The 26990-nt window shown below is 44.8% G+C and overlaps 1 protein-coding gene across 1 annotated transcript; it reads left to right on the top strand.

The window, feature by feature from the left end:
• The first annotated feature begins 17273 nt into the window (after positions 1-17273).
• ch25h (cholesterol 25-hydroxylase) lies at positions 17274-18421 on the top strand. The gene has a single exon (XM_041209885.1). It carries the CDS (start codon positions 17287-17289, stop codon positions 18109-18111), a length of 825 nt encoding a protein of 274 aa, XP_041065819.1. The 5' UTR covers positions 17274-17286; the 3' UTR covers positions 18112-18421.
• Positions 18422-26990: the final 8569 nt, after the last annotated feature.

Raw genomic sequence — 26990 nt, 5'->3', positions numbered from 1 at the left:
GATGACCTGCCTTTGGAGTTGTCACCAATGCAGCAGCTGCAGGACAGGCGGCAGGAAGTGCATTTGCATCTGGCAGGATTGCATGAGGGAATGCTTCAGTTGCTTTCTGCGATGGAGGAGTCCAGGCAGAGTGCACGTGAAGGTTTGACCCTCAGGGCAGAGCTTCAGACTTCCTCCAATGAGAGATTGGTGACTCTCATAGAGAGGGGCTTCAAACGAATGGAACATTTTATGATTGGGATACGCTCTGACCTGCAAGCCTTCACAGCTGTACTGACCAAGGGTGGTCATTCCCAATGTGGGAGATGTTGTGGGCACCAAGCATCGGCACTCAGTGCCCATGCATCTGCGGTGAGCAGGGAGGTTGAAAGGGACCTCACGTTGGCACAGCAGCTGCCTGTCGTTACTGTGAGTTCCTCTCAGGGTGCTCCGGATGAGAGCAGCAGCTCCTCCGCCCCTCTGCCAGTCAATATTTCTTCCATTGAGGCTGCGACAACTGGGGAGGGGCCAGTTCAGGAACTGGCCACTCCCTCCCAGGTGGGGCTATCACAGGCTCCAAGGGCCAGAGGATGCCTGCCAAGGTCATCGAGGCCAATAGGACAGCAGGGTCAGCAGGCTGTCTCTCAAGTCACTCCGAGCGAAGGGACGGCACCAAGACGTAGCACCCGAAAACGTAAGCATAAGGCACCTTAGGCACTCCACTGGTATGTCACTGGTGATTTTGTGTTGGCCTTAGAATAGGGACACAAATTTTTCTTATTACCATGGTTGAGGGTCTTTTGTTTGCGCTGCATTTTTCTTTTCCACATATTTATCATGAGTGTTTCAGTGAACATTGATGTTTCTGTACGAAGCCCTTAGTTGCAGCTGAACAAGTGGAAGATGTGACACCTAAGTGCCACGTGTGGAAGTTCCAGGCAATGCTGTTCCTGCTGATCCATGTGTGTGGAGCTAGCTGAAAGTTCTTTGAATTAAATTGTCCCAGGTGTCCCTGCCTCCTTGATGTAGTAGTCGGTCGGCATGCTGCCCCTCATCATCGCCCTGTGCTTCCTCATCCTCTGAGGCACTGCTGGATTCATCATGTGCAGCCTCATCCAGGGCATCAAGGTCTTCATCGTCAACTGCATCCCCCCTTTCCAGCGCAAGATAGTGCAGGGCCCAGCAGACTATCACTATCAGAGAGACACGATCTGGGGGGTACTGGAGTGCACCTGAGTGGTCCAGGCAATGGAAGCGCATTTTGAGAAGACCAATGGCTCTCTCCACCACAGCCCTTGTGGTGCCCTGGCTCCTATTGTACCGCTGCTCAGCCTCTGTTCTTGGACGGCGTAGTGACGTCATGAGCCACCTTCTGAGGGGATAGCCCTTGTCACCCAGCAGCCATCCATCCAGCTGGGCTGGAGCACTGAAGAGCCCTGGCACCTGGGAGTATCTGAGGATGTAGACGTCATGGGAGCTGCCTGGATACCTTGCACAGACTTGTAGAATCAGCATCCTGTGATCACACACTATCTGCACGTTCATAGAGTGGAAGCCCTTCCTGTTGACGAAGACACTGGGCTCACCTGCTGGCGCCTTGATGGCCACATGTGTACAGTCTATAGCACCCTGGACATGGGGGAAGCCAGCAATCACCACGAAGCCTCTGGCTCACTGTGCCTGACTTGCATGGTCACATCAGAAGTGGATGAATGTGGATACCCGTCTGAAAAGAGCATCTGTAACCTGCTTGACACAAGTGTGGGACAGCTGATTGGGAGACACCGCAAAGATCACCCACCGAGCCCTGGAAGGAGCCAGAGTCATAGAAGTGGAGGGCAACTGTAACCTTCAGAGCTGCTGGCATGGGGTGTCCACCCACACTGTTAGGAGAGATCTCAGGGCCAATCATCCGACAGATATAATTGACTGTCTCCCTTGAGAGTCGGAGCCTCCTTCGGCACTGCACCTCAGTCATGTTTAGATAGCTGCTTCGCTGCCTGTATACACTAGCAGCAGGATAGTGGCGTCTTCTACAGCCCCTTCTACCTTGGACAACCTCTTGGCCCTGTGCCCCTTGTGCCTGCGCCTGGCCTTCCAAAGGTGGCTCCCCTGGAGGCTGATTGTCCAGTCCTGGCCTCCCCCTTATTCTATTCCTCCCTTCCTCCTCAGGGGAGCTGCCTCCAGTGGAGAGGTCAGAACCCATATTCCCAGGCTAAATGGAGGCCTCTGGAAAGCTGCAGGCCAGAGAAAGATTACTGTCTGCAGACTGGTTTCAAAGTACACAACAAGCTCTTGGAAATCGATGTGAACTGCTAACAATCACACAGGCAACTTTTAAACACTTTCAGCAATTAAAAGTCCATGGAAAACATGAACAACCCCTCTGAGTCCACATATCCCGACATTGCATGAGTTTTCTTTAAAAATCTCCTACCCGCCTGCCTGTTGGACCTGAGCGCCGACCCGAAGTTTGCACGGTCCCCTCAAAATCCTGGACAATTGGCAAGTTAAGGGCCTTAACAAGCCCTTCAATTAATGGCGGGTGAACTCCTCGCTGTTGAGCGCGCCTGCCGACCAATGCTGCGTGCTGAAGTCGACACGCTCGCGCGACATTTTAAGCACTGACATGCGGGCTCCACCACCCACAGGTCAGCCAGAAAATTCTGGCCATTATCTTGTCATTATCACGTTGCTGTTTGTGAGACCACGCTGTGTGAGAAATGACTGTCATGCTTCCTACAGTGACAACAGTTCAAAAGTACTTCACTTGCTGTAAAGCATTTGCAACATCCGGTCGTCATGAAGAGTGCAAGACTTCCTTTTTCACTTTTCTGTCACTGATTAACATAATTGGCCTACATTTGTGGTTACAATGAAATGTAATTTAATTCACACATGGCAGCGAACTAGGTGATGGCTCAAATAATGTGCCTTACACTTTGAAAAGCAAGTTTATCAGGGTATGTGTCTGAGTTGATCAATGCTAATGGAATGCAATATGAACAATTAGAAATAGGTAGAGAATGTATGTATAGCCCATGGATGTGAAACTTACCAAAAGGGAAAGCGAATTGATCTGGAAGTATGAGTTGACATCGCTCAGACATTCAAACAGCTTGAGGTGATGTAAAGAAAACAAAGGATGTCAGGGTGTTTAGTCCTTTCTATGCCCCTACAGTTACACAATGTCCTAATCAGGAGTACTGCATATATTCAATCACTGTGACACAAGGGGCTGAATTTGGAAAGAGAGGCAGACATGCAGTAAAATGGCGGCAGGGCTCCCAGCAGTGGGATGCAAGGCAGATCAGCTGTTCGCTTCACAGAGGCGGCAGCCTATTTGCTGCCATAAAAGCCCAATTTTGCAGGACCAATAACATTTTGCTGACACCAGAACAGCTCCTCTGTTGCGTGGAAAGATAGCTACATGGAGGCAGCCTCCTCGCAGCAGTTCAGGGGATCATCAAAGCCATTTGCAAGAAATTGAGCCCCTGCAGTCCCAACCACGCACCAACCACCCCCACCCCTCCCCCCCCCCCCCCCCACCCCCCCCACCCCCAGCTGCCCAAGAGGTCTTTCCCCTCCAGTTGCAGGTCCTCAGTTCTCTAAGTTTTAATTTGTACTTACTTGTCTCAGGACGCTTCTATTTTGATGTGCCCTTTATCATCTACATGCCTCAGCAGCGCCCATCTCTCTGGGCGGCATTGCCAAGGCTCTGAGGCTCTGGCTTCCTGACTGGACTGGCAGCTTCAGGACCCCACCTGCCATCAACACAGTGGGCAGCCAACTAGGAGGACGGCTGAGGTAAAATCAGAGAGCCTGTCATTCTGCAGGCAAATGCAGGCTTGGCACCCACTTTTCGGCCCAGTGTTGGGGTCCCAACGCCCACAGTAAAACACAGCTAATGGAAGCTACCTATCCCCTTGAATAAGTGCAGACCAGTGACACTAATCAGTTTAACCGTTTGCCATGCCCACACTCTGGAGGTGGGTGATTATGCTTTCCTATTACTTGACTAGTTTGTAGTAAAGGTTAAAACACTCAAGAAGCACTAAATTAACATGATTGCAGACAACTCTTCCTTGATTCAGTTTCTTTTGGCAAGGCTAGTGGAATCTGAAAGGGAAAACTTGACCAGTGAATTGTGCAAAACACCCACTTTCAATTTAGAGCACAAAGCAGAAATGTTAACTGTAATGTAAAAAACCCCTCATAGAATACCATAGAATAGTTACGGCCCAGATGGAGGCTATTCAGCCCATTGTGTCCATGCTGTTCTTGACAAGGTCAACTCAATTGGTCACATTCACCCACCCTTTCCCCATAGTCCAACAGATTATCTTTCTTTAGGTGTTTATCCAATTCTCTTTTGAAAGTCCTGATTGTATCTCCTTCTAGAACCCTTTCAGACAGTGCATTCCATATCCTAACCACTCGCTGAAAGGAAAGTTTCTCCTCATGCTGCCATTGGCTCTTTTGCCATTCACCTGAAATTGCTTTTTGACCCTTCAGCAATGGGAACCAGTTTTTCTCTGTCTACTCTGCCCAGCCCCCTCATGATTTTGAACATCTCCATCAAACGTCCACTCAAACTGCTCTTCTCAAAGGAGAATAATCCCAGCTTCTGCAATGTATCCACATAACTGAATCCGTCACCACTGAAACGATTCTCTTCAAACTTTCCTTCACCCTCTCGAATGTAGTTACATCCTTCTGAAAGTACAGTGCGCAGAATTGAACTAAATGTTTTATTTGAAGCCAAACTAGATTATTATAAAAGTTCATGACACAGCCTTGATTTTGCACTCTATGCCTCTATTTTCAAAGACCAGCTCCTGTAGATCTTATTTCTCAACTTGCCCTAACACTTTCAACGATTTGTGCCACACACCCCTAGGCTTCTCTGTTCTCACAGCCCTTTAGAATTGTATGCTCTAGTTTATATTGACACTCATTGGTCTCCCTACCAAAATCTATCTCTTCACACTTCTCTGCATTAAATATCATCAGCCACATGTCTGTCCATTCCACCAGCCCGTCCCCTTCAAGTCTATCACTATCCTTTCACAGTTCAGAATACTTGGAGCCATCTGCATATTTTGCAATTGTGTCCCATACACCCAAGGCCAGAATATTAATATAGATCAAGAAAAGCCCTGATACCAACCCCTAAGCAACCCCACTGTATACCTTTCTCCAGTCTGAAAAACAACCATTTACCATTACTTTCTATTTCCTGTCATGCAGCCAGCTTCGTATCCATGCTGCCCCTATCCCTTTATTCCATGGGAAAAATTTTCCCTCGTTGTGGGGGATGTGAGGGTGCGGGCGTGGGGGGCATGCCACCATTTTACATGGGCAAGCCAATTAAGGCCCGCCCAATGTGATTTCCGCTCGGGAGCACTCACCCTGTGCAGGCTGGGTGGTGGGTGGTGGGTGGGGGGGGTTCCCTCAGCCAGGAGTGCGCTCTTTCGTGCATGCACGTGAAAAAACGCACAGATTTCCCTGAGGTTAAGCGCTGCCTCAGGGAGATTGTCTCCAATTTAAAACTTTAAATAAAGAGGATTAAAAAATTTCCCTGCCATGTCCCCTCATGTGACACTGTCACATGAGTTGGGACATGTCCACATCTTTTATTGTAAGATGTGATTAAAATTTAAATACCCCCATGAAACCTCATCCCGCCCGTGGATGAGGTTTCATGCTTTTCCTGAAGCCCTCTAGGGCTCCCAGCCTGCCCGCCAACCTTAATGTTGGACGGGCAGGCCAATTAATGATGTTAATTACTTCTGCAATGGCCTCAGTAGGTCATTGACAGGTCGACAGGCGCGTAGCTGATTCTCCTGCGGCCTGCCGACCTGAAAATGGAAATGACGCGGGGTGACATCGGGAGTTGCACCTGATGTCATCCTGGGTTGGCGAATGGGCCCTGCCCCCACTTGCCGACCAGAGGAACCTGCCTCATGCATTTTAACCTTGCTGACAAGCCTGATATGCGGCAATTTATCAAATATCTTTTGGAAGGCCTTGTACATCACATGAAACACATTACCCTCATAAAACTTCTCTCTCACCTCATCCCAAAATTCAAATTAGTTAAACATGATTTTACTTCCATGCTGCCTTTCTTTAATTAATCCTCATTTGTCCAAGTGACTGTTAATTTTGTCTTGGATTTTATCTAAAAGCTTTTCCCCCAGCATGGTTAAATTTTCATCTTGCACCATTGTCCTTTTTGTCATTTTATTACAGCTGCCTTCCATCCGATCACAGGCTGTCATTTTGTTCTATCCTCTCCCCCAGCCTGTTCCCTGCTGGGTTTAAAACCTGTTATGCCTCTATGTACTCTCGATTCTGACAAAGTGTCATCAATCTGAAATATTAACTGGTTTCTCTCTCGACAGAGGTTGTCAGACCTGCTGAGTATTTCCAGCATTTTCTTTTTTATATTGCAGACTTCTGGCACTTGCACCCTTTTTACTCAGGCAGATTATTGTCACTAAATTAAAGGTTTCATTGTTTTTATTCACTTAAACTTTCAATGAATGCTGCCACACCGATTCAATGAAACCCTTTAGGCAATTACAGCACACAGAAGGTGGAGGAAACCAATTAGACCATAAGACCATAAGACATAGGAGCAGAAATTAGGCCATTCGGCCCATCGAGATGCTCCACCATTCAATCATGGCTGATAAGTTTCTCAACCCCATTCTCCCACCTTCTCCCCGTAACCTTTGATCCCCTTACCAATTAAGAACCTATCTATCTCAGTCTTAAATACACTCAATGACCTGGCCTCCACAGCCTTCTATAGCAATGAATTCCATAGATTCACCACTCTCTGGCTAAAGAAGTTTCTCCTCATCTCTGTTCTAAAAGGTCTTCCCTTTATTCTGAGGCTATGCCCACAGGTCCTACTCTCTCCTACTAATGGAAACATCTTCCCCACGTCCACTCTATCCAGGCCTTTCAGTATTCTGTAAGTTTCAATCAGATCCCCCCTCATCCTTCTAAACTCCATCGAGTATAGACCCAGAGTCCTCAAATGTTCCTCATATGTTAAGCCTTTCATTCCTGGGATCATTCTCGTGAACCTCCTCTAGACCCTCTCCAGGGCCAGAACATCCTTCCTGAGATATGGGGCCCAAAATTGTTCACAATATTCTAAATGTGATCTCACCAGAGCCTTATAAAGCCTCAGCAGCACATCCCTGCTTTTAAATTCTAGTCCTCTCGAAATAAATGCCAACATTGCATTTGCCTTCCTAACTACTGACTCAACCTGCAAGTTAACCTTAAGAGAATCCTGGACTAGGACTCCCAAGTCCCTTTGCACTCCAGATTTCTGAATTCTCTCCCCATTTAGAAAATAGTCTATTCTTCCCACCAGTGCATGACCTCACACTTGCCCACGTGGTATTCCATCTGCCACTTCTTTGCCCAATCTCATAACCTGTCCAAATCCTTCTGCAGCCTCCCTGCCTCCTCAATACTACCTGTCCCTTCACTTTTATTTGTATCATTTGCAAACTTAGCCAGGATGCCCTCAATTCCCTCATCTAGATCATCAATGTATAAAGTGAAAAGTTGTGGTCCCAACACTGACCCCTGCGGAACTCCACTAGTCACCGGCCGCCATCCTGAGAAGGACTCCCTTATCCCCACTCTCTGCCGCCTGCCAGACAGCCAATCTTCTATCCATGCTAGTACCTTGCCTCTAACACCATGGGCTCTTATCTTACTGAGTAGCCTCCTGTGCAGCACCTTGTCAAAGGCATTCTGGAAGTCCAAGTAGATAACATCCATTGGCTCTCTTTTGTCTAACCTACTCGTTACCTCCTCAAAGAATTCTAACAGATTTGTCAGGCATGACCTCCCCTTGATGAAACCATGCTGACTTTGCCCTTTACCATTCACTTCCAAGTATTCTGAAATCTCATCCTTAATAATGGACGCTAATATCTTACCAACGACCGAGTTCAGGATAATCGGCCTATAATTTCCCGTCTTTTGCCTCACGCCCTTCTTAAACAGGGGGGATACATTAGCAATTTTCCAGTCCTCTGGGACCCTCCCTGACTCCAGTGATTCCTGAAAGATCGCCACTAACGCCTCCACTATCTCTTCAGCTATCTCCTTCAGAACACTGGGGTGTAATCCATCTGGTCCAGGTGATTTATCCACCTTTAGACCTTTCAGTTTTCCTAGCACCTTCTCCTTGGTAATGGCCACCATACTCACCTCTGCCCCCTGACTCTCTTGAACTTTGGGGATGTTACTCGTGTCTTCCACTGTGAAGACTGACGCAAAGTACCTATTCAGTTCTTCCACCATTTCTTTGTTCCCCACTGCTACTTCTCCAGCATCATTTTCCAGCGGCCCAATGTTCACTTTTGCCTTTCTCTTACCCTTTATATTTCTAAAAAAACTCTTGCAATCTTCTTTTATATTACTGGCTAGTTTACCATCATATTTAATCTTCTCCCTCCTTATTTCTTTTTTAGTTGTCCTCTGTTGGTCTTTGTAGGCTTCCCAATCCCTTGGTTTCCCACTGCTCTTCGCCGCATTATATGTTTACTCTTTAGCTTTTACGCTGTCCCTGGCTTCCCATGGTTGCCTCGTCCTCCCTTTAGTATGCTTCTTCTTCCTCGGGATGAATTTTTGCTGTGTCTCCCAAATTACTCCCAGAAACTCCTGCCATTGCTGTTCCACTGTCTTTCCTGTTAGGCTCATCTCCCAGTCAATTCTGGCCAACTCCTCCCTCATGCCTCTGTAGTTGCCTTTATTCAACTGTAATACTGTTACATCTGATTCCAGCTTTTTCCTCTCAAATTACAGGTTAAATTCTATCATATTATGGTCACTTCCTCTTTAGGGTTCCTTCACCTTAAGCTCCCTTATCAAATCTGTCTCATTACACATCAATAAATCTAGAATTTCCTGTTCCCTAGTGGGCTCCACCACAAGCTGCTCCAAAAAGCCATCTTGTAGACATTTCACAAATTCCTTTTCTTGGGATCCACTACCAACCTGATTTTCCCAGTCTACCTGCATACTGAAATCCCCCATGATCACTGGAACCTTGCCTTTCTTACACTCCTTTTTTATCTCCTAGTGTATCTTGTGCCTCACATCCTGACTACCATTCGGAGGCCTCTACATAACTCCCATTATGGATTTTTCACCTTTGCGGTTCCTCAACTCTACCCACACGGATTCTACATCATCTGACCCTACATCATTTCTTCCTATCGATTTAATTTCATTTCTTACTAACAAAGCAACGCCACCCCCTCTGCCAACCTGCCTATCTTTTCGATTGGATGTATATCCTTGGATATTTAGCTCCCAGTCCTGATGCCCTTGCAGCCATGTCTCCATAATGCCCACCACATCATACCTGCCAATTTCAATCTGCGCCACAAGTTCATTTACCTTATTTCGTATACTGCGTGCATTCCAATACAACACCTTCAGTCCTGTATTTCCCGTCCCCTTTCTCATTGTCGTCCCTTTATCCAATGTGCTTGAAGTTAGATTCCTAGCCCTTTCCAAACACTCTGTCCTATTTTGTGTTCTGGAGACTTTATTGGCCTCTCCTGGGCTCTCCTTTCTTTTCAGTTTTTTCATAATTTTCCATGAAGTTGAATCCACCCCCCTACACGCTAACCTGCTGCTTTGTTTCCCATTATTCATACTTCTTGGAGTTTTACCCTTCCCTTCCCCCCTGCTTTCTAGTTTAAATTCCTGTTGACCACCTTATTTACCCTTTTTGCTAGAACATTGTCCCATATCGGTTCAGGTGGAGACTGTCCCAATGGTACAGATCCCTCCTGATGCCAGTGCCCCACGAAATGGAACCCCTCTTTCCCGCACCACTCCTTTAGCCACGTGTTTACTTCCCTAACTCCCGCCTCCCTATGCCAATTTGTACATGGCTCAGGTAGTAATCCGGAGATTATAACCCTTGAGGACCTGTTCTTTAATTTAGTTCCTAGTTCCTGATAATCCCAAAACAGGTCCTCTTTCCTAGTCTTACCTATGTTATTTGTCCTGACGTGGAGCACAACAATTGGATCCTCCCCCTCCCTCGCCAATATCCTTTCAAGCCTGTCAGAGATGTCCCTCACCCTTGTACTGGGTAGGCAACATACCATGCAGGACTCTTACTACCGACTGATAGTTGTTGGATTTATTTTTACTCATAGAACCATAGCATCAGAGAGTAGTAATATGATCGATGGAGGCCGTTCAGTTAACGTGTCCATGCCAGCTCTCTGCAAGATCAAGTCGGCTAGTCCCACTTCCCTGTCTTTTCTCCATAACCCTGCAATTGTTTTCTCTTCAGTTATTTATCCAACTCTCTTTTGAAAGTCTTGATTGAATCTGCCCACATCAACATTTAAGGCAGTGCATTCCTCATCCAAAGCACTTGCTGCATAAAATGTCCTTCCCCATGTGGCCTTTGGTTATTTCCAATCAGCTGAAATCAGTGTTCCCTGGTCCTCGATCATGCTGCCAAAGGGAACAGTTTCTCCCTACCTACTCTAGCGAGAGTCATGAATGCCAAAACTCAGTGCAGAAAGTTCTGTATTTGTCACTTTCAATTCCCTGTTTGCATTCATTTGATGACTCATGAAAGTAAAACAAAGCTACTACATAAAGCATTTGCAGCTTGATACCGAAATCCCCCAAAGTCATATTTTAATAGTCATTACCTCCTTTAATAATATTTGATCAATCCTTTTTATTTTACAAGAGAAAAGCAGATTGATTTTGTTACTACATTGACCTCAGATATAAATAATGCAGAGATGATAGTCCTTACAACGTTAAATATACTTGCAAAAAGGTAACATATATTTAAAATGAAAAGTCTTGTCAACGTTTCCAACAACATTGGTGAATGTGAATTTTCTCTTCACTTATCACAATGTAATGATTATTTTAAGAGTAAGGATCCATCCAGGTTTTCTATGTTTTTTCTGAATTGCAAAAAGAGCTTTCATTTAATTCTGCACCTGCCTTCTCAAGAATATGCAGGAAAAAAAAAATGAAAAATAATCATTTTCATACAGAAAATTTATCTGGAGCACCCCCCCCACCACCCCCCCCCCCCCCCCACCCCCCCACCGTCCCCATCACCCCACCCTCCATTACTCATCATCCACCCATGCCGGCCCTCCACTCCACACCCATGACCAGGTTTCTTGCAATCCTGTGAAAACAGTGAACATCCCTAACCCAGCTCTGCAAAAAGAGCTGGCCCCAAAAACATTTTACACATCACTGCTTCATATCACTTGTCAATTGCACTGCACTGAATTAAAGGGACCCTGTGACACAAGTTCTGAATAAAGCAGGTAAATTACCTTAGTAAAAGCAGAGAATGCTCAGCAGGTCTAGAAGCATCTCTGGAGAGAGAGAAATGGAGTTAAAGGGAATAGTCCCAGATTTGCAGTAAGTGCGGTAGTGGGTGGTAAAAATGACATTTTACCCATTGGCCACAATGGCGGCTTCTCACACCATATCATCCCAAACACATCGCATTAATTATGCATTTTTGGGAAACATGCCATTTTGATGGCAGGAAGGGCTCCAATTCACCACACCATCAAATCACCACTTCATCCTGTCACATTTAAAGTACAGCCATGCACGTACCTCTCAGCGCTTCCAACCCGGGACTGCTGTAAAGAAGACATGCCCCCCAAAGGCAAGAAGACTGCAGCCCAGGGGTTTGGTGATGCAGTGCTTGAGTGTCTTTTGGATGCCATGGAGGCCCGCTGTGATGTCCTTTCCTCCAGCTTTCACCACAGGAGGGGCAGCAACATTACCTCTCCGGCTTGGTAGGCAGTGGCAGCGGTGATCAGTGTCAATGCTACACAGAAGAGGTTGGCCATCCAGTGCAGAAAGAGGATGAATGATCTCATCTGTGCTGCCAGGGTATGGCAACCATCTCATCACTCTAAACTCACACACTCAAACCCATCACACATTCAGTGGCATCTCACTCATTGCCAGCACATGGGACATCACCACCCATTCTCTCACACATACCCTCACATGTCCATCCGGCCTCATCTCCTCCTCAGCCCTCACCATCTTGAGGCCACTTGCACAGATCAGCATGTGCCCCCACACACACCCTGGGATACCCTCCTTCCCCAGTATAGCCCTCACCCTGCAACTTCTTCCCCTGCCTGAGGCTACTTCTTCCCTTTCCCCAAGCAAGCCCTAGCCTTGCAGCCTTTTGGCTGGTCTAGTAAGTACAGATCTTCCCATGTGACCCCTATAAGTGATGTGGTGCTGTCTGTGAAGCCTGGCATTGATGACTGCGAGTGCTGACTGAAGCAAGGTAGGTAAACAAACCTTGAAGCCCTGTGTGAAGTGCAGCCCGCCAGGTGCACGCCTTATATGTGCTGTTGTGAAAAACATCAATCCAGCATGGGGGGATGATTGCAGTGGGCTAGGCTTATAATGATATGCAGAAGTATTACAATGAGAGTCGTGATGTCTGACAGAGGGAAATGCAACCCACCATTGACGGAAAGAGTGCATGATTGCAAACTGGCTTCATGATGACATGAAACTGATTTTTGACCTTCTCGCCATATTATCTACTCATGCCACCAAACATGCCTGACACTAGCTGGCATGGAAAATTCTGCCTAATGTTTCAGGTTGGTGGCTCTTCATCAGAACTGCAAGAGGCGGAGCTTATGATCTGAAATTTCTGAATGCAATGTTGAGTCCAGATACAGTAAAGTGCCCAACTCCCACTCTGACCTCTCTGTCCTTGGCCAACGGAGTTCAATGTAAGCACATCATCTTTCAAGCAGGTGCTTTACTGCCTTTCAGGCTCAACATTGAGTTTAATAGCTTCAGATTGTAAATCTGCCCCAATTAGTTTTTTAGGTTGACTGGCAGCTGTTGGTGATAATTCTGCTTTTTACATTTAGACCTCCTCTGGATACATCTGTTGTTGCTTTACTTGCCCCATTACCTTCTCTTTTCACCTGGTACTATTGTCCTTTTTGTCATTTTATTACAACCTGCCTTCCATCCAATCACAGACTTTCACTTTGCTCTATCCTCCCTTCCCCCTGTTTCCTACAAGCATACGAACAAGGAACAGGAGTAGGCCATTCAGACCCTCGAGCTTGCTCCACCATTTGATAAGATGATGGCTGATCTTGATAGTAAGCAGCTGGAGCCAGGGTAGAGGACATCACAGTGGGCCTCCATGGCATCCAAAAGACGTTCAAGAGATGCAACACTAAACCTGGGGCCTGCAGGCTTCTTGCCCTTCCTGTAATGGTTCAAAACCTGTTATGGCTCGATGTACGTCAGTTCCAACAAAGGGTCATCAGTCTGAAATAGTAACTCAGTTTCTCTCTCGACAGATGTTGTCAGACCTGCTGAGCAATTCCAGCATTCCCTGGCCTGAATTTTTAGCGCAGCGGGCGGGTGTGATCAAAGGGTCCGGGATCGGCCGGGATATGGAATGCCAACCACAGGCGCCAATTAACGGCCAGCCGGCATGAAGCTAACAAGCTCAGCGCTGCCAGGGTCGGGAGGAGGGTGGGCGATGATGTCAATGCAGGCAGGGGCGAGCATGGAGCTGCAGACCCAAAAATGTTCCGATAAAGTTTTAAAAAGCAGGAAAAAATGCCTGAGCATCACAATCAGGCACCTGAAAATACAGATAATAGAAATGCTGCCCGGAGATTTTTATTTTTATTTTATAATGGAAACCTCATCCCGTCCTTGGATGAGGTTCCATGAAAAATATAAAGGCTGCCTGGCTGATTTGCCCGTCCGCCAACCGTAAGGTTGGACAGGCGATGAAAAGTAGCAGACAATTGCACTGTCGATGGCTTTAGATCCCTCCTAATTGTCGGCGGGCACTTCCGACTTTAACACACGCCTGCCGAGCGAAATATTGAGCAAGTGCGCGTTGGCTCCGGGGCACCTGCCCGACGTCATTTCGCGTGATTTCACGACCGATGAGGTCGGGAGCGCACCCGCCCTGTCAATGTAAATTTCAGTCTTTCCGCTCTTTTTATTGAAAACTTCTGGCATTTGCAATGTTTGCTCGGGCAGATTACTGAATGGGAGGTTTCTTTGTTCTTATTCACTTAAACATTCAATAAATGCTGCAACATTATTTCAATTGAAACCCTTTAGGCAATTATAGCAAACAGAAGGCAGAGGAAACCATCAATGTCCTTGAAAAGGACAGAGTACTTTTCAATAGCCTGGGGTTGCCCCACAATTTTATAATCCATGACTCCAATCAGACGAGGCCTTTCAGCAATCCATCCCAATTTAATGTTTGGTAAATGTTTGCATCAAATAAGAACACGCTTGTAGGGGGTGGCGGTGTGTGTCAGCTTCACCTCTGACTTCTGAGCGGTCCAAATCGCTCCCACTCCCTGGGTTCTAGACCTTGGACTTACTTGGGGGTTGTGACAAAGTGCAGCAAACAACTGGTTTTGGTGCAAGAAAATATTGGGTTTATTGAAATCACAAATGAATTTATAACATTAGGAATACACTGAGATTAAACAGACCTACAAAGTACACTTAGTTAAGAATGGGGAACACACGGCATAACGAGGGAAAATCATGCTACTAATCCCCTTACCCTTATCCCTCCCCCAAAACCTAACTAAATTGAACTAGGAGAGGTCAGGGATCATGCTCACCAACCAGGATTCCTTGACAGTTCGAAACCCAGCCAGGTAAGCTGGTTGCAGTTTTGGGGTAAGCTCTATGTGTCCTCTGGGGCCTGCCGTCCCCACGTGGTCCTGGTCTGTGGAATCTGCGAAGGTTCTTCAGTTGAGTGGAGGACACGGTTGTGGGTGGTCGATCTTCGTGGAGGGCTGTGGTTGCGGCCTTGTCTTCGGTTGAGCCTGCCACCCCATGCCCCTCGCTGTGATGTAGCCTGCAGGCCTGCAAACCTCCAGATCTCCTCCCTCCGCTTGGCTCCGCTACCTCTCCCTGCTTAAACTCTGCTTCAACCGCTCCAAAACCTGCTCACCCTCCTGTGTCAGCTTCATCTTCATAACTGGTGGTCCAGTTATACTGTTTTTTCTAATTTCTTATCTAAAACAAAATCAAGGTTAGTGTTTTGTCTGATTTGCAATTCTTCAGGTGATTGTTGGCTCGTTGTTTTTAATGGGCTCGCATGATGTTTATCGTTGTCTTCCTGCCCCTGTAACTAGTCTTGAACTGAAAACCATTGTATATGTGGAGTATTGATGGGTTCACATAATTGCATGATTGCTGTTTTCCTGCCTTAGTAGTTAGTAGCGATTAGTTATGCAAGGTTTTGATGGGTTTTAGTTTCGTGTAAGATGAAGTCTTTCTCTGGGTTGATTGTTTTAAAGGGAAGAATGCGTATTTTGTCTCTTCTCGTCATCTGGTTACAGACAACAATCCACACTGCACTCAACGAGACTGGGCATGTCCAGTCCCAGGTCTTCTTGGGCTGCCACCTGTCTGCAGGGTTCTACACTTAACTCAGCAGTTGGTTCCTCTGCCATAAAAGTCGAAAAGTCATATCCTTGTTGTGATATGAAAAATGTGGGAATTTTGAGAATCCTTCACACTTTGCTATCAGAAGAATTAAGCTTCAGTCAGGAGTTAAACAAGTGAAAAGCAGGAAATTCCTCACAATTAAAAAAAGTATAAGCAGCCAGTGTCTTTCAAAGCTCCCTGTGTGAAGGGAGTTCACAGGTGACAGTGGAACAGATTATAAATGTAGATAAAGCTCCACTAGATGGGGCTTTTTCTCAAATTCATTTTTGCGATATGTGCATTTATTGCCTATCCCTAGTTAAAAAGGATTACACAGAATATACAGTATAAGAAGAGTTCATTCGTTCCCCATGTCCTTGAATAGGTGATGGTGGTTAACATCTTCGTGACCTGCTTGCGATGAAGGTACTCCCATTGTGCTGTTACGTATAGAGCTTCTGGATTTTGACCCAGCAACGATGAAGGAACGAAAAGATAAAATAGTTGCAAAGCCATCCGTTTATTGTATTTATGTTTTCCTTTGACATAGATTCACTTCTTTACTGTTTTATTTCCCTTCCCAGAAAGAAAAAAATACTAAAAACTAGGAAATAAGACTACTGATCCCAACTGTTTTTTTTCCCTTCTGGGTTGGTGGAGTTTTAATTTGATCCCTTTGTTTGTTCCTAGCCGGACAAATGATAGTATCAGGAAAAGCACGAGGGTGAATGCAGTTTCCCCCCCAAGTCTAAGCACATGGAGCTTGGTGCTCAAGTAATAAAACAAACAAAAAATCCGCCTTCATACATTCCCATCTTAAAGTTCAAGCTTGGGGCTGCACGCCAAAACAGTTCATCTGTTTGGAAACTCCTAGTTTTAAGCATTTAATTTAGGCGCCTTGCGGTACGCTGTGGCGGGGATGGCGGGGTGGGGGGGGGGGGGTGGATAGAAAATGCTGGAAAAACTCAGCAGGTCTGACTCCATCTGTGGGGAGAAAAACAGAGTTAACGTTTCGAGTCTGTATGACCCTTCTTCAGAGCTCAGAGCGCTTTTACACTGGAGGGGAATTTATTGAAGATGCAGCAATCTGGCATTGCCTCTTCACTAGACTGGGGCGGAATAGTGTGATCACTTCACTGAGCCTTGAATGATGCGACATAGTTAACTGTTTTAAGATTTGATGGTTGTGATCTGATTGGGAGGGGAGGGGAAGGGGGTCTTAATTCTGTCTGTCTGACTCGATGCTCAGGGCGGCGATTATCCGACGCTGGGGACAAAACTTTCCGGTTTAGTTCAATCCTAAAACATTCGATAGTCGGTCAATACCCAGTAGGTGCTCCTGGGCACGTACAGTACCCTAACCAGTAAGTTCCGGTGATTTGTTTATATTCTCCTCTGACGAGGAAGGGACAAAAGAGAACAATTTATTTATTAGTGACTTTGGGAATGTATTAAGGAGGACTTTGATCCTGCTGGTCAGTGATCTCTGCAAGATGAACACTTCATTAATGAAAAGGAAATCGAATCTATACTGCACTTGACAATTAAATATAGTCACGTTGGGAAGTTATTCAGTCTTTTATTTTCTGTTTGGAGCTTTGCTACTTGCGTTCAGCTCAATATCTTTCCCTATACGTTTGTCCGTATGTGACGTAACTGAAAGTTAAAGTTCCACGCTCCTCGAAGGGGGGCGGAGGGGAGGTGGCCTGATCTGAGGGTTTATAAATGAGCTCTTTTCACAAGGCAGTACAAAGTATACACACACCATTCACCAGGATGAACTGCAGTGCTGGACTGACCGCTGCACACAGCAGCTCGCCGCTGAAGGCTGGTCTCTTCTTACAACCTGCCTGGGACCTGGTGCGGAGCAAGCAAGATTGGATGAAGTCACCTTTCTTCCCAATCATCTTCTCCTTTGGAGTCTACTTGTTTTTCTGCCTGCCTTTCATCGCCCTGGACTTACTGGCGACCCGGGTCTCTTTCCTAAAGAAGCACAAGATCCAGGTCCAGAACAACCCGAGCCTGAGAATAATGGCATGCTGCGTGGGGCGGACCCTGTACAACCACCTGATCTACATCTTCCCCTTGACGGTGGCCAACTGGTACTGGCGACCCGTCCTCTTCCCGGACTCAGCCCCCGAGCTCCCCCGGGCCCTGCTGGACATTGTCGCCTGCCTGCTTCTCTTCGACTTCCAGTACTTCGTGTGGCACCTGCTCCATCACAAGGTGCCTTGGCTCTACCGGACCTTCCACAAAGTTCATCACAAGTACACGGCCACATTCGCCCTGACCACCGAGCACTCGGGAGCATGGGAAACCCTCTCCCTGGGCTTCTTCGCCGCCGTGAACCCGGCCATCCTGCGCTGCCACCCCTTCACCAAGCTGCTGTTCTTCATCTGCAACGTCTGGCTCTCGGTGGAGGACCACTCGGGCTACGACTTCCCCTGGTCGACACACAGGCTGGTGCCTTTCGGCCTTTACGGGGGGGCTCCTCACCACGATCTACATCACATGAAGTTTAAAACCAACTATGCCCCTTACTTTACCCACTGGGACAAGCTCCTGGGCACCTACAGTACACTAACCAGTAAGTCCCGGTGATTTGTTTATATTCTCCTCGGACGAGGAAGGGACAAAAGAGAACAATTTATTTATTAGTGACTTTGAGAATGTATTAAGGAGGACTTTGATCCTGCTGGTCAGTGATTTCTGCAAGATGAACACTTCATTTGAGGACTTTGTACAGTTTTTTTATGCAAAGCACTTTAGTCGCATGATGATCTTTATTTTTATGGGAAATGTTACATCACATTGTTAGTTATTAAACTTCTGTGTTTATGAATAATATATGACAATAGAATTTTATGTATTTAATATAATTGAATAAAATTGGGACATCTTTTGCATATAATTGCATTGGTGTGGTGTTTGAAGGTAAAGGTGATTTAAAGTTCGGGTGACTCCACGCACCCACAGCACATTCAGCCCTTTCTGGATATTGAGGACTATACAGCATTCAAGGAGAATGGGAAGCTAGGTAAAGATGGAGGGGTAGCACCGATAATCAAAAGCGCACTTTTGCAATAGCTAGAGATGACCTTGGTTCAGGAGATTATGATGTTGAATGGGTTTGGGTGGGGATGAGGAATAGTAGAGGAAAGAAGTCACTAGTAAGAGTGGTCTACAGGTCCTCTAACAGTAACCACAATGTAGGACAAGGTACAGAAGAATAACCTCTGAAGAAGGGTCATAAGGACTCGAAACGTTAACTCTGTTTCTCCACAGATGCTGCTAGACCTGCTGAGTTTTTCCAGCATTTTCTGTTTTTATTTCAGATTTCCAGCATCCTCAGCATTTTGCTTTTATGCAAGAATAAATGTTGGGTGCTTGTGATAAAGGGACAGCAATAATCATGGGCAATTTTAATCTACACATAAACTGGAAAAATCAGATTGGCAGTAGTAGCCTGGATGCGGAGTTCATAGAATGTTTTCGAGAGAGTTTTTTTGAGAGCAGCGCATTCTGGAACCAGAGAGCAGGTTATATTAGATTTTATATTGTTAACATGACAGGATTAATTAATGAACTCAGAGTAAAGACACCCCTAGGTAGCAGCGACAACAATATGATTAAATTTTATATCCAGTTTGAAAGAGAGGACTGATCTAAGACTAGTATTTTAAATTTACTAAAGGCAACTATGTGGGCATGAAAGCTGAGCTAGCTGATGTGAACTGAGATATTAAGCTAGAAGATAGATCAATAGAGGAGCACTTTTGGTCTCCTTATTTAAGGAAGGATGTAAAATGCATGGAAGTGGTTTAGAGGAGGCTTACTAGATTGATACCTGGAATGAGCAGGTTGTCTTATGAGGAGTAATCCTGAGATTACAACGTTTGAGGTCCTGCTTTTTAATTTATTTCCTAGCTCCCTATATTCTGCTTTCAGGGCCTCATCCCTCTTTATACTTATGTCGTTGGTACCAATACAAATCATGACCTCTAGCTGAACTCTACCCCTCCAGAATGTCCTGCAGCTGTTCAGTGACATCCTTAACCCTGGCACCAGAGAGTCAAAATACCATCCTGGAGTCATGTCTGCGGCCGCAGAAACATCTTTCTGTTCTGCTTATGATAGAATCTCTTATCGCTATTGCTCCCCCATACTTTTTTCTCCTTGCCCCCCACCACCCCGTGCAACTGAGCCACAGGCTTGGTTCTTGCTGCATTTGCCTGAGAAACCATCTCCCCCAGGAGTATCCAAAATGGAAAATCTGTTAGAGAGGAAGATGGACCAGGGGACTCATACACTACCTGCCTAGTGCTTTCAATCTATCTGGCAGTCACCCATTCCCATTCTGCCTGTGCACTCTTAATCTGCAGTGTGACCGCCTCACAGTATGTGTTATCCATGAAGATCTCAGCTTTGCAGATGCTCCACAGTGTCTCCAGCTGCAGCTCCACGTGTTTGCTGCCCTTGTCCTTCTAGATGATAGTAGTCATGGGCTTTGAAGGTGCTGTCAAAGGACCCTTGGCGAGTTTCTGCAGTGCATCTTGTAGATGGTACATACTGCTGCATCAGTGGTGGAGGGAGTGAATGCTTGTGGATGGGGTACCAATCAAGCAGGCTGCTTTGTCCTGGATGGTGTCAAGCTTCTTGAGTGTTTTGGAAGCTCCAGTCATCCAGGCAAGTGAGGAGTATTCCATCACATTCCTGACTTGTGCTTTGTAGATAGTAGACAGCCTTTGGGGAGTCAGGAGGTGAGTTCCACACTGCAGGATTCCAAGCCTCTGACCTGCTCTTGTAGCACAGTTTTTATATCGCTGGTCCAGTTCAGTTTCTGGTCAAGGGTAACCCCCAGGATGTTGATAATGGAAGGTTCAATGATGGTGATGCCATTGAATGTCAAGGGGTGATGGTTAGATTCTCTCTTGTTGGATATGACATTGCCTGACACTTGTGTGGCGCGAATGTTACTTGTAACTTGTCGCTCAAGCCTGGTTATTGACAAGGTCTTGCTGCATTTGGACATGGACTGCTTCAATTGAGAATGTATCATGGAGCAAACAAACAGACCAAGCACCAGCAATGTTGCCTTTAAGATGTGCACATGTGTGGCCATGCAGCACTTTAAAGGGACTACATGGTGCAACAAACTAGCCACACATGGCAAACGGACAATCAGAGGGAACATTAGTTTCTATTTCCATCAGAAATCTGATCCATATTTCAATTGCACTCTTTTAAGAGGGAAAGTCCCTAACCAGAAAAGATATAGTGACAGTGCATATCCATCAGATTTCATTATGTTTACTAAACGGTGCTTAAATTGTATTAACCATTTTTCAAGAATTCTTAAATGCTGGTTACTAATAGCAGTTGAAAAAGTAAGTATTCAATGCAATGACACAACGTTCTGATCTGCCATGTTATTACCTCATTATACCAGTCATGGCGTTTAGTGACAAATCACAGTCACATGACCATGCCCATATAAGCAGTGGTGTTGGTAATAATCCTCAGCTGCAAACTAAACAATTTGGTTGAGAATTGAATGAAGTTTTTTACTTTTCATTTCATCATCCAAGTGGCACAACCTTAATTAAACACTCAACAGCCATTTCTCTGAGCATAGTTAGCAATTAAAATAATGGACCAGATTTTGCTGGAGCAGGGGATCTGATGGCATGTCTGGTTCGACTTTTTCCCTCACTCATCAGCTCTGAAATGTAATGCCCTGATGGGCAAGTTGTTGGAAATGTGAGCTGGTAACTGAGGCCAAGGTGACAGGGCATCCGAACACTTGCAGAACCGTGGGCAGCCAGCCTATCTCTTGAGTCAATCTGACTTAAGGATTGAGATAGATACAGAGGAATAGCAGAGAAGGAAACAGGGTGAATTGGAGTTAAATCAGATTCAGAAAGAGAAATAGAGCGAATGGTAGGCTGGATTAAGAGGGAGTCAGAAAAGAAAGAAAGGAAAAGTGAGAAAACAATTTAAAAATTATAAATGTGAACTTAAGTAGAACTTAAACAACAATTTGCTACCTGTAAGAATAAGACTTGACTGGTTAAATTGCTCTTTTACTGGACCAGAGAGATTCAGTGGTTTGCAGGACCATGAAAAGCTACCTCTGTCTGTTCGTCTTCCGAGGCAAAGATAATCATGTCCATAATCTAAGGCTTCTGGTGGTACATTGGTGACTACTGAGGCTGACCTGGGCCTGGAACGTCCTGCTGCAAATTGGACAGGATACTGCAGATGATTGAGTTTTGGACAAGTTGCTAGTTCAGAATTTCCTCTCCTTGCATTTTTTTCTCTGATATATGCTTGCTTTCGAAGGAGGCTGCACCTTTTTATTTGGTTGCACAAGTGTATTGATCATGGGTAAGTTTCTCCCATGACTTGGGAGACTTCAGATTGTCCTTGTAGTGCTTCCTTTGACTATCATGAGAGTGCACCCCACTCCATACTCAAACTCACCACAGAAGATTCGCTTTGGTAAACGAGTGTCAAGCATTCTGACTAAAGCTAATTTCACTGTTTAGTAGAAACCCCAACTTCTTGTGATGAGCTTAGTTGGCAATTGATTAGCAAAAGTAGCAATTTCTTGAAACTCATGATGAAGTTGAGGGCAAACTACCATTTTTGTGGGACTTACAGTGAAGCAACACAAATTGTGCAACAACTGGTGCTGACTTGTAATTCATGTGGCATCTCTTCACCACCACAAGCTCTTGGACAATTTATACTTTAATAAAGACATATGTATTAAATTCCCTCAATTGTTCCTGCCACAAAAAGTTTTGTAATCACCTCATAACAACCCAACTAACTTTTAGTGGACTCACTGAAGTGTAAGTATTTGTGCTGGTGCTGGGCTATACCCCCTGTGACAAGGCACCCTCCAGAGGAATGAGATCCTCTGAGGAAGAGTCCTCATTAATGCTCTCTGACACTTGCTATATGTGTACCATCTCAGAAGACAAAGGAGGGGATGTGATTTCTCCTCTCGGTCCCTCTTGACCATTGCCATAGTCAGTCTTCTCATAACTCAGTCATCAATGGAATGAAGTCAGCAAATGTGGTTCAGAGATCCTTCGAGCTCTCCATCTTCTCATCTCTCACTTAGAGATGTGCCACTTATCCCAGGACCTCCTTCTCTACCCCTATTCGCTGAAATATTTGTGGCACCCAACTCCAGTCCTCTCCCTCTCCCTTGCATTTTGTGCACTCTTTTCCTACAAGAGGTGAAAACACAGACCTGTGAGTGCGAAGGTGAGGTATTCACCCACTTGATACAGTAGATTTGATTTGGATGACTATCAGGCAGATCTATCAAATTGCATAAGGACTGAGGAGAGTAGCAACAGTAGATAACTGGGGAGGTGATGAAGTGCATATACAGTGAAGGCTGCTAAAAGTGCAGCAGATATGAAGGGTGATGTGTTGGGGAATATGTGGCAAGACAGAGTGAAGGGGGAGAGCAATTTAAACAATAGGACGTAGACGAATCAGCAAATGTTATCTTTAATTATGGTTGAGGTCACACCATGCCCGCTGCACAGTTGTGTGACACAACACCTGGAAATCAAAATTAACTGCATCAATGCAGTTATGATCACAGATTCTGACCTGTTCAGCTGACATCTGGGCTTCAGCCTCACAATTCTGACCCCATTCAATTGCTGCCTTAAGGCAATATCAAGGCCTTTCTTTAAATAATGCGCCAGCTCTTTGGATGATTGTGAAATAGATTCTGGGCATAAGTTACAAAGATTTCCTTTTGACTCTTTTTTTCCTTCAAGAGTGAGCAACACTTGTGTAATCTGTTGGTACTTTAAGGTCTTGACACACATGTTGAAGATGTATATGTGATGTATATCAATCGTAATTCCTCATTCCCCCTGTCAGAGTGAGCTGTAGAAATTAAAGCTGTTTTGATAACTAGTGATGAGATACATGTCCATTAAATTAGTGTGGCTCAACATAATTTATTTCTTTTCTAACAAAGATTATCTTCATGTGATAATCTGCCTACTGTCAGTTCATATATTCACAGTGGTTACATCAACTGCTGAATCCTTCCTTAAGGATGTCATCATACATCAGTTTAATAGGTAGGCAATCCATTTGCCAGAACACCAAAAACTCAAAATTTGATACAGATAAAGTCCTAAACTGTTTGAGCATAATTGCTTCAATCAAAATTTCACCTGATCCACTTCATGAGGTTATCAGCTCTATTTATCTGTATTTTCCTCCATAATAATGTGCTAAATGGACTATTTCTGTGAAATTAACTTGGTAAATTCATACGGAAGATGATCAACTTAGATATTATCATGAGCTATACATATCATTCTGCCCACCAACTTCCTCTACAACAGAAAATAACATACAGCATAGTATATTTAATTAAAAAATAGATGTCTCAGCAAGTTTATTTTAAAGCTTGCATTTTAACAAAATGCAATGTTTACTCTTGAAATACAGTCACCGCTATTATGTCAGCAAATGAGGCAATCTTAGTATTGCATAGTATTCAGAGCTTAGTATTGCATAGATAGACATGAGGTGAATGACTCGCATTTTTGATGCTATTGATTGTGATAGGAAAGTTAATGAGGATACTGGAAAAGATCCTTGAGTGTCACAAAACCTTTATTATATCCATCCATCCTTGTGCACAGAGCCTCAGTTAGCATCTCATCAAATAATGCATCCAGTGAGTAGTGAAGTCATCCAAACCAAGAAACCTGCATATTGCATCCCAAGTGCATGCAGAGTTAACTAATTTCACCTGAGGCAAAGAGTAAAGGCTTTGCAACTGGTCTTAGTGCCTGGGTTAAGGAAAGGTAAATCAGCTACACCTAACTGCTTTCCCACCAATATTGTTGGTAGTACACAAAAACACCATAAGATCATAAGAAATAGGATCAGGAGTGGGCCATTGGCCCATTGAGCCTGCTCTGACATTCAATAAGATTGTGGCTGATTTGCTGTGGCCTTAACTCCATTTTGTCACCCATAACCCTTAGCTCCATTGTAGACCAAAAATTTGTCTAACTCAGCCTTAATTGTATTCAATGACCCAGTCTCCATTGCTCTCTGGGAAGAGAATTCCAAAGACTAATGACCCTCTGAGAGATGAAATTCCTCCTCATCTCTGTCTTAAATGGGAGACTCCTTATTTCAATTGTGCCCCTGGACCTGGATTCCCTCACAATGGGAAACATCCTCTCAGCATCTACTCTGACAAATTCCTTCAGAATCTTATATTTTCCAATAAGATCACCTCATTCTTCTAGACTCCAATTAGTATCGGTATAACTTGCTCAACCTTTCCTCATAAGACACATTCATCCCATGAATCAGCCTAGTGAACTTTCTCTAAACTGCTTCCAATACACGTACGTTCCTCCTTAAGCAAGGAGACCAAAACTGCACACAGTGCTCCAGTTGTAGTCTCACCAATGCCCTGCACAGTTGAGACTTCCCTACTTTTCCCTTGTAGTAAAGGCCAAGATTCCATTTACTTTTCTAATTAGTTGCTGTACCTGCATGCTGACCCTTCATGTACAAGGACACCCAGATCCCTCTGTGCCGCATTATTCTGCAGTCCCTCTCCATTCAGATAATATTCCACTTTTCTATTCTTCCTGTCACAGTGGACAGCCTCACATTTTCCCACATTGTACTCCATCTGACAATTTTTTGCCCACTCACTTAACTTGTCTATATTCCTATGCAGATTCATTGTGACCTCCTCACAATTTGCTTTCCCAACTATCTTTTTTAGAATCAGCAAATTTGACAATACATTCATTAATATAGATCATAAATAGTTGAGGCCCTAGCACTGATCCCTGCGGCATTCCGTTAGTTACAGTTTAGTAACCTGAATATAATTCATTTACCCCCACTCTCTGTTTCCTGTTAGTTAGCCAATCCTCCATCCATGATAGTATAGCAAACCCAATTGCATAAGTTCTTATCTTCTGCAGTAACCTTTTATGTGGCACCTCAGCAAATATCTTTTGAAAATCCAAATATATTACATCTACTGTCTCCCCTTTATCCACCCTCTTTTTTACATCCTCAAAGAACTCAAATATATTTGTCAAACATGATTTCTCTTTCACAAAACCATGTTGATTTAGCCAGATTGTATTACAGTTTTCTAAATGTCCTGCTATCACCTCTATAATAATAATGGATCCTAGCATTTCCCCAATAACAGATTTTAAACTAACTGGCCTATTGCTTTCTGCTTTCTGTCTCCTTCCTTTCTTGAATAGTAGTTTTCCAATCCACTGGAACCTTTCCAGAATCTAGGGAATTTTGGAAAATTACAGCCAATGCAAACACCATCTCTGCAACCACTTCCTTTAAGGACATAGGATGCGAGCCAGCAGGTCCATGTGCCTTGTCAGTGTTTAGTTCCATTAATTTTCCATGTCATGTTTACTTAGGTGTCATGTGAGGATAGGACTTGATTCTACTGTGATGTCCTGTGCAGTTGAATTCTCCAATAACAGTTACTGTATGGGCATAGGTATACATTATTTGGGAGATGTTGCACTCTAGGTTCATTCTGTGTAGACAGCCAATGTTGACTGGAAGACAGATGGAAGAGGTTTACAACGAAGAGTGAGGTAAGGCTGAGGAGTGATTTGAAAACAAGGATAAGGATTTTAGAAATTGATTTACTGGGGGGTCCCATGAGGGAATTTTAATACAGCTGGGAGCACAGGACTTTGGGGGGAATACTACTCAGACCATTGTGCCACATCAAAGTGCCACAAGTTAAAAGTGAGCAACCATTGGATCCTGCAGTAGGGAAGTTAAGGAAGTTCTCCAATCATAGAAGACACAATGGGCAGGTGACGGGAGGTGGAGAAAATATTAGAATGCTGCCAGGCTCAAGTTGGCAATGAGATGACTGAGTCACAGCCTGAATATTTTTATCATTGCCTAGTAATTTCTTCTGAATCACAAGTTTAAAGTGAACACTTTCTCTCTCTTTCAGATATCGGGCCTTTGCACAGAGAAAACCTTGCTGAGTAGCCTGGCAGATCAAGGTCGACTCCTGACTCCACCAATGTACATTACTTATTCAAGCTCTGCACAACCACTCGGTAAAAGGTATCCAGTGAGAATGAGGATATAGCTTGCGATCAAGCACACAGCAGCGAGGATCTGGGAGGGAAAGAGGAGGAACCAACCACCTTTTCCTGGGGAAGAGGCCATAAATGACTGGATTCACCTGAGGAGCCCAGGGTTCCAAGCAAAGGGGCCAGTCTCCATAAGAAGATTGATCCAGGAGCATAGCTCTCATATGCAGACAGTGGAGAGTCTCATCTCATTGCGTTGTAGATCACAGTGATGTATAAGTCCATGAGCTGCATCAGCAGCACACAACGAAGGTGTGCCAGAGCATGAAGAACAGCTTTGATAATGATACAGCAATGAGGGAT

The sequence above is a fragment of the Carcharodon carcharias genome, chromosome 17 (assembly GCF_017639515.1).
Source record: "Carcharodon carcharias isolate sCarCar2 chromosome 17, sCarCar2.pri, whole genome shotgun sequence".
NCBI classification, from domain to species: Eukaryota; Metazoa; Chordata; class Chondrichthyes; order Lamniformes; family Lamnidae; genus Carcharodon; species Carcharodon carcharias.
Note: the sequence above shows the minus strand (reverse complement) of the source record. Positions and strands in the feature narration are given on the sequence as shown.

What these genes read in the sequence shown, in the direction of transcription:
- ch25h (XM_041209885.1), top strand. Translation starts at nt 17,287, where the DNA reads ATGAACTGCAGTGCTGGACTGACCGCTGCACACAGCAGCTCGCCGCTG.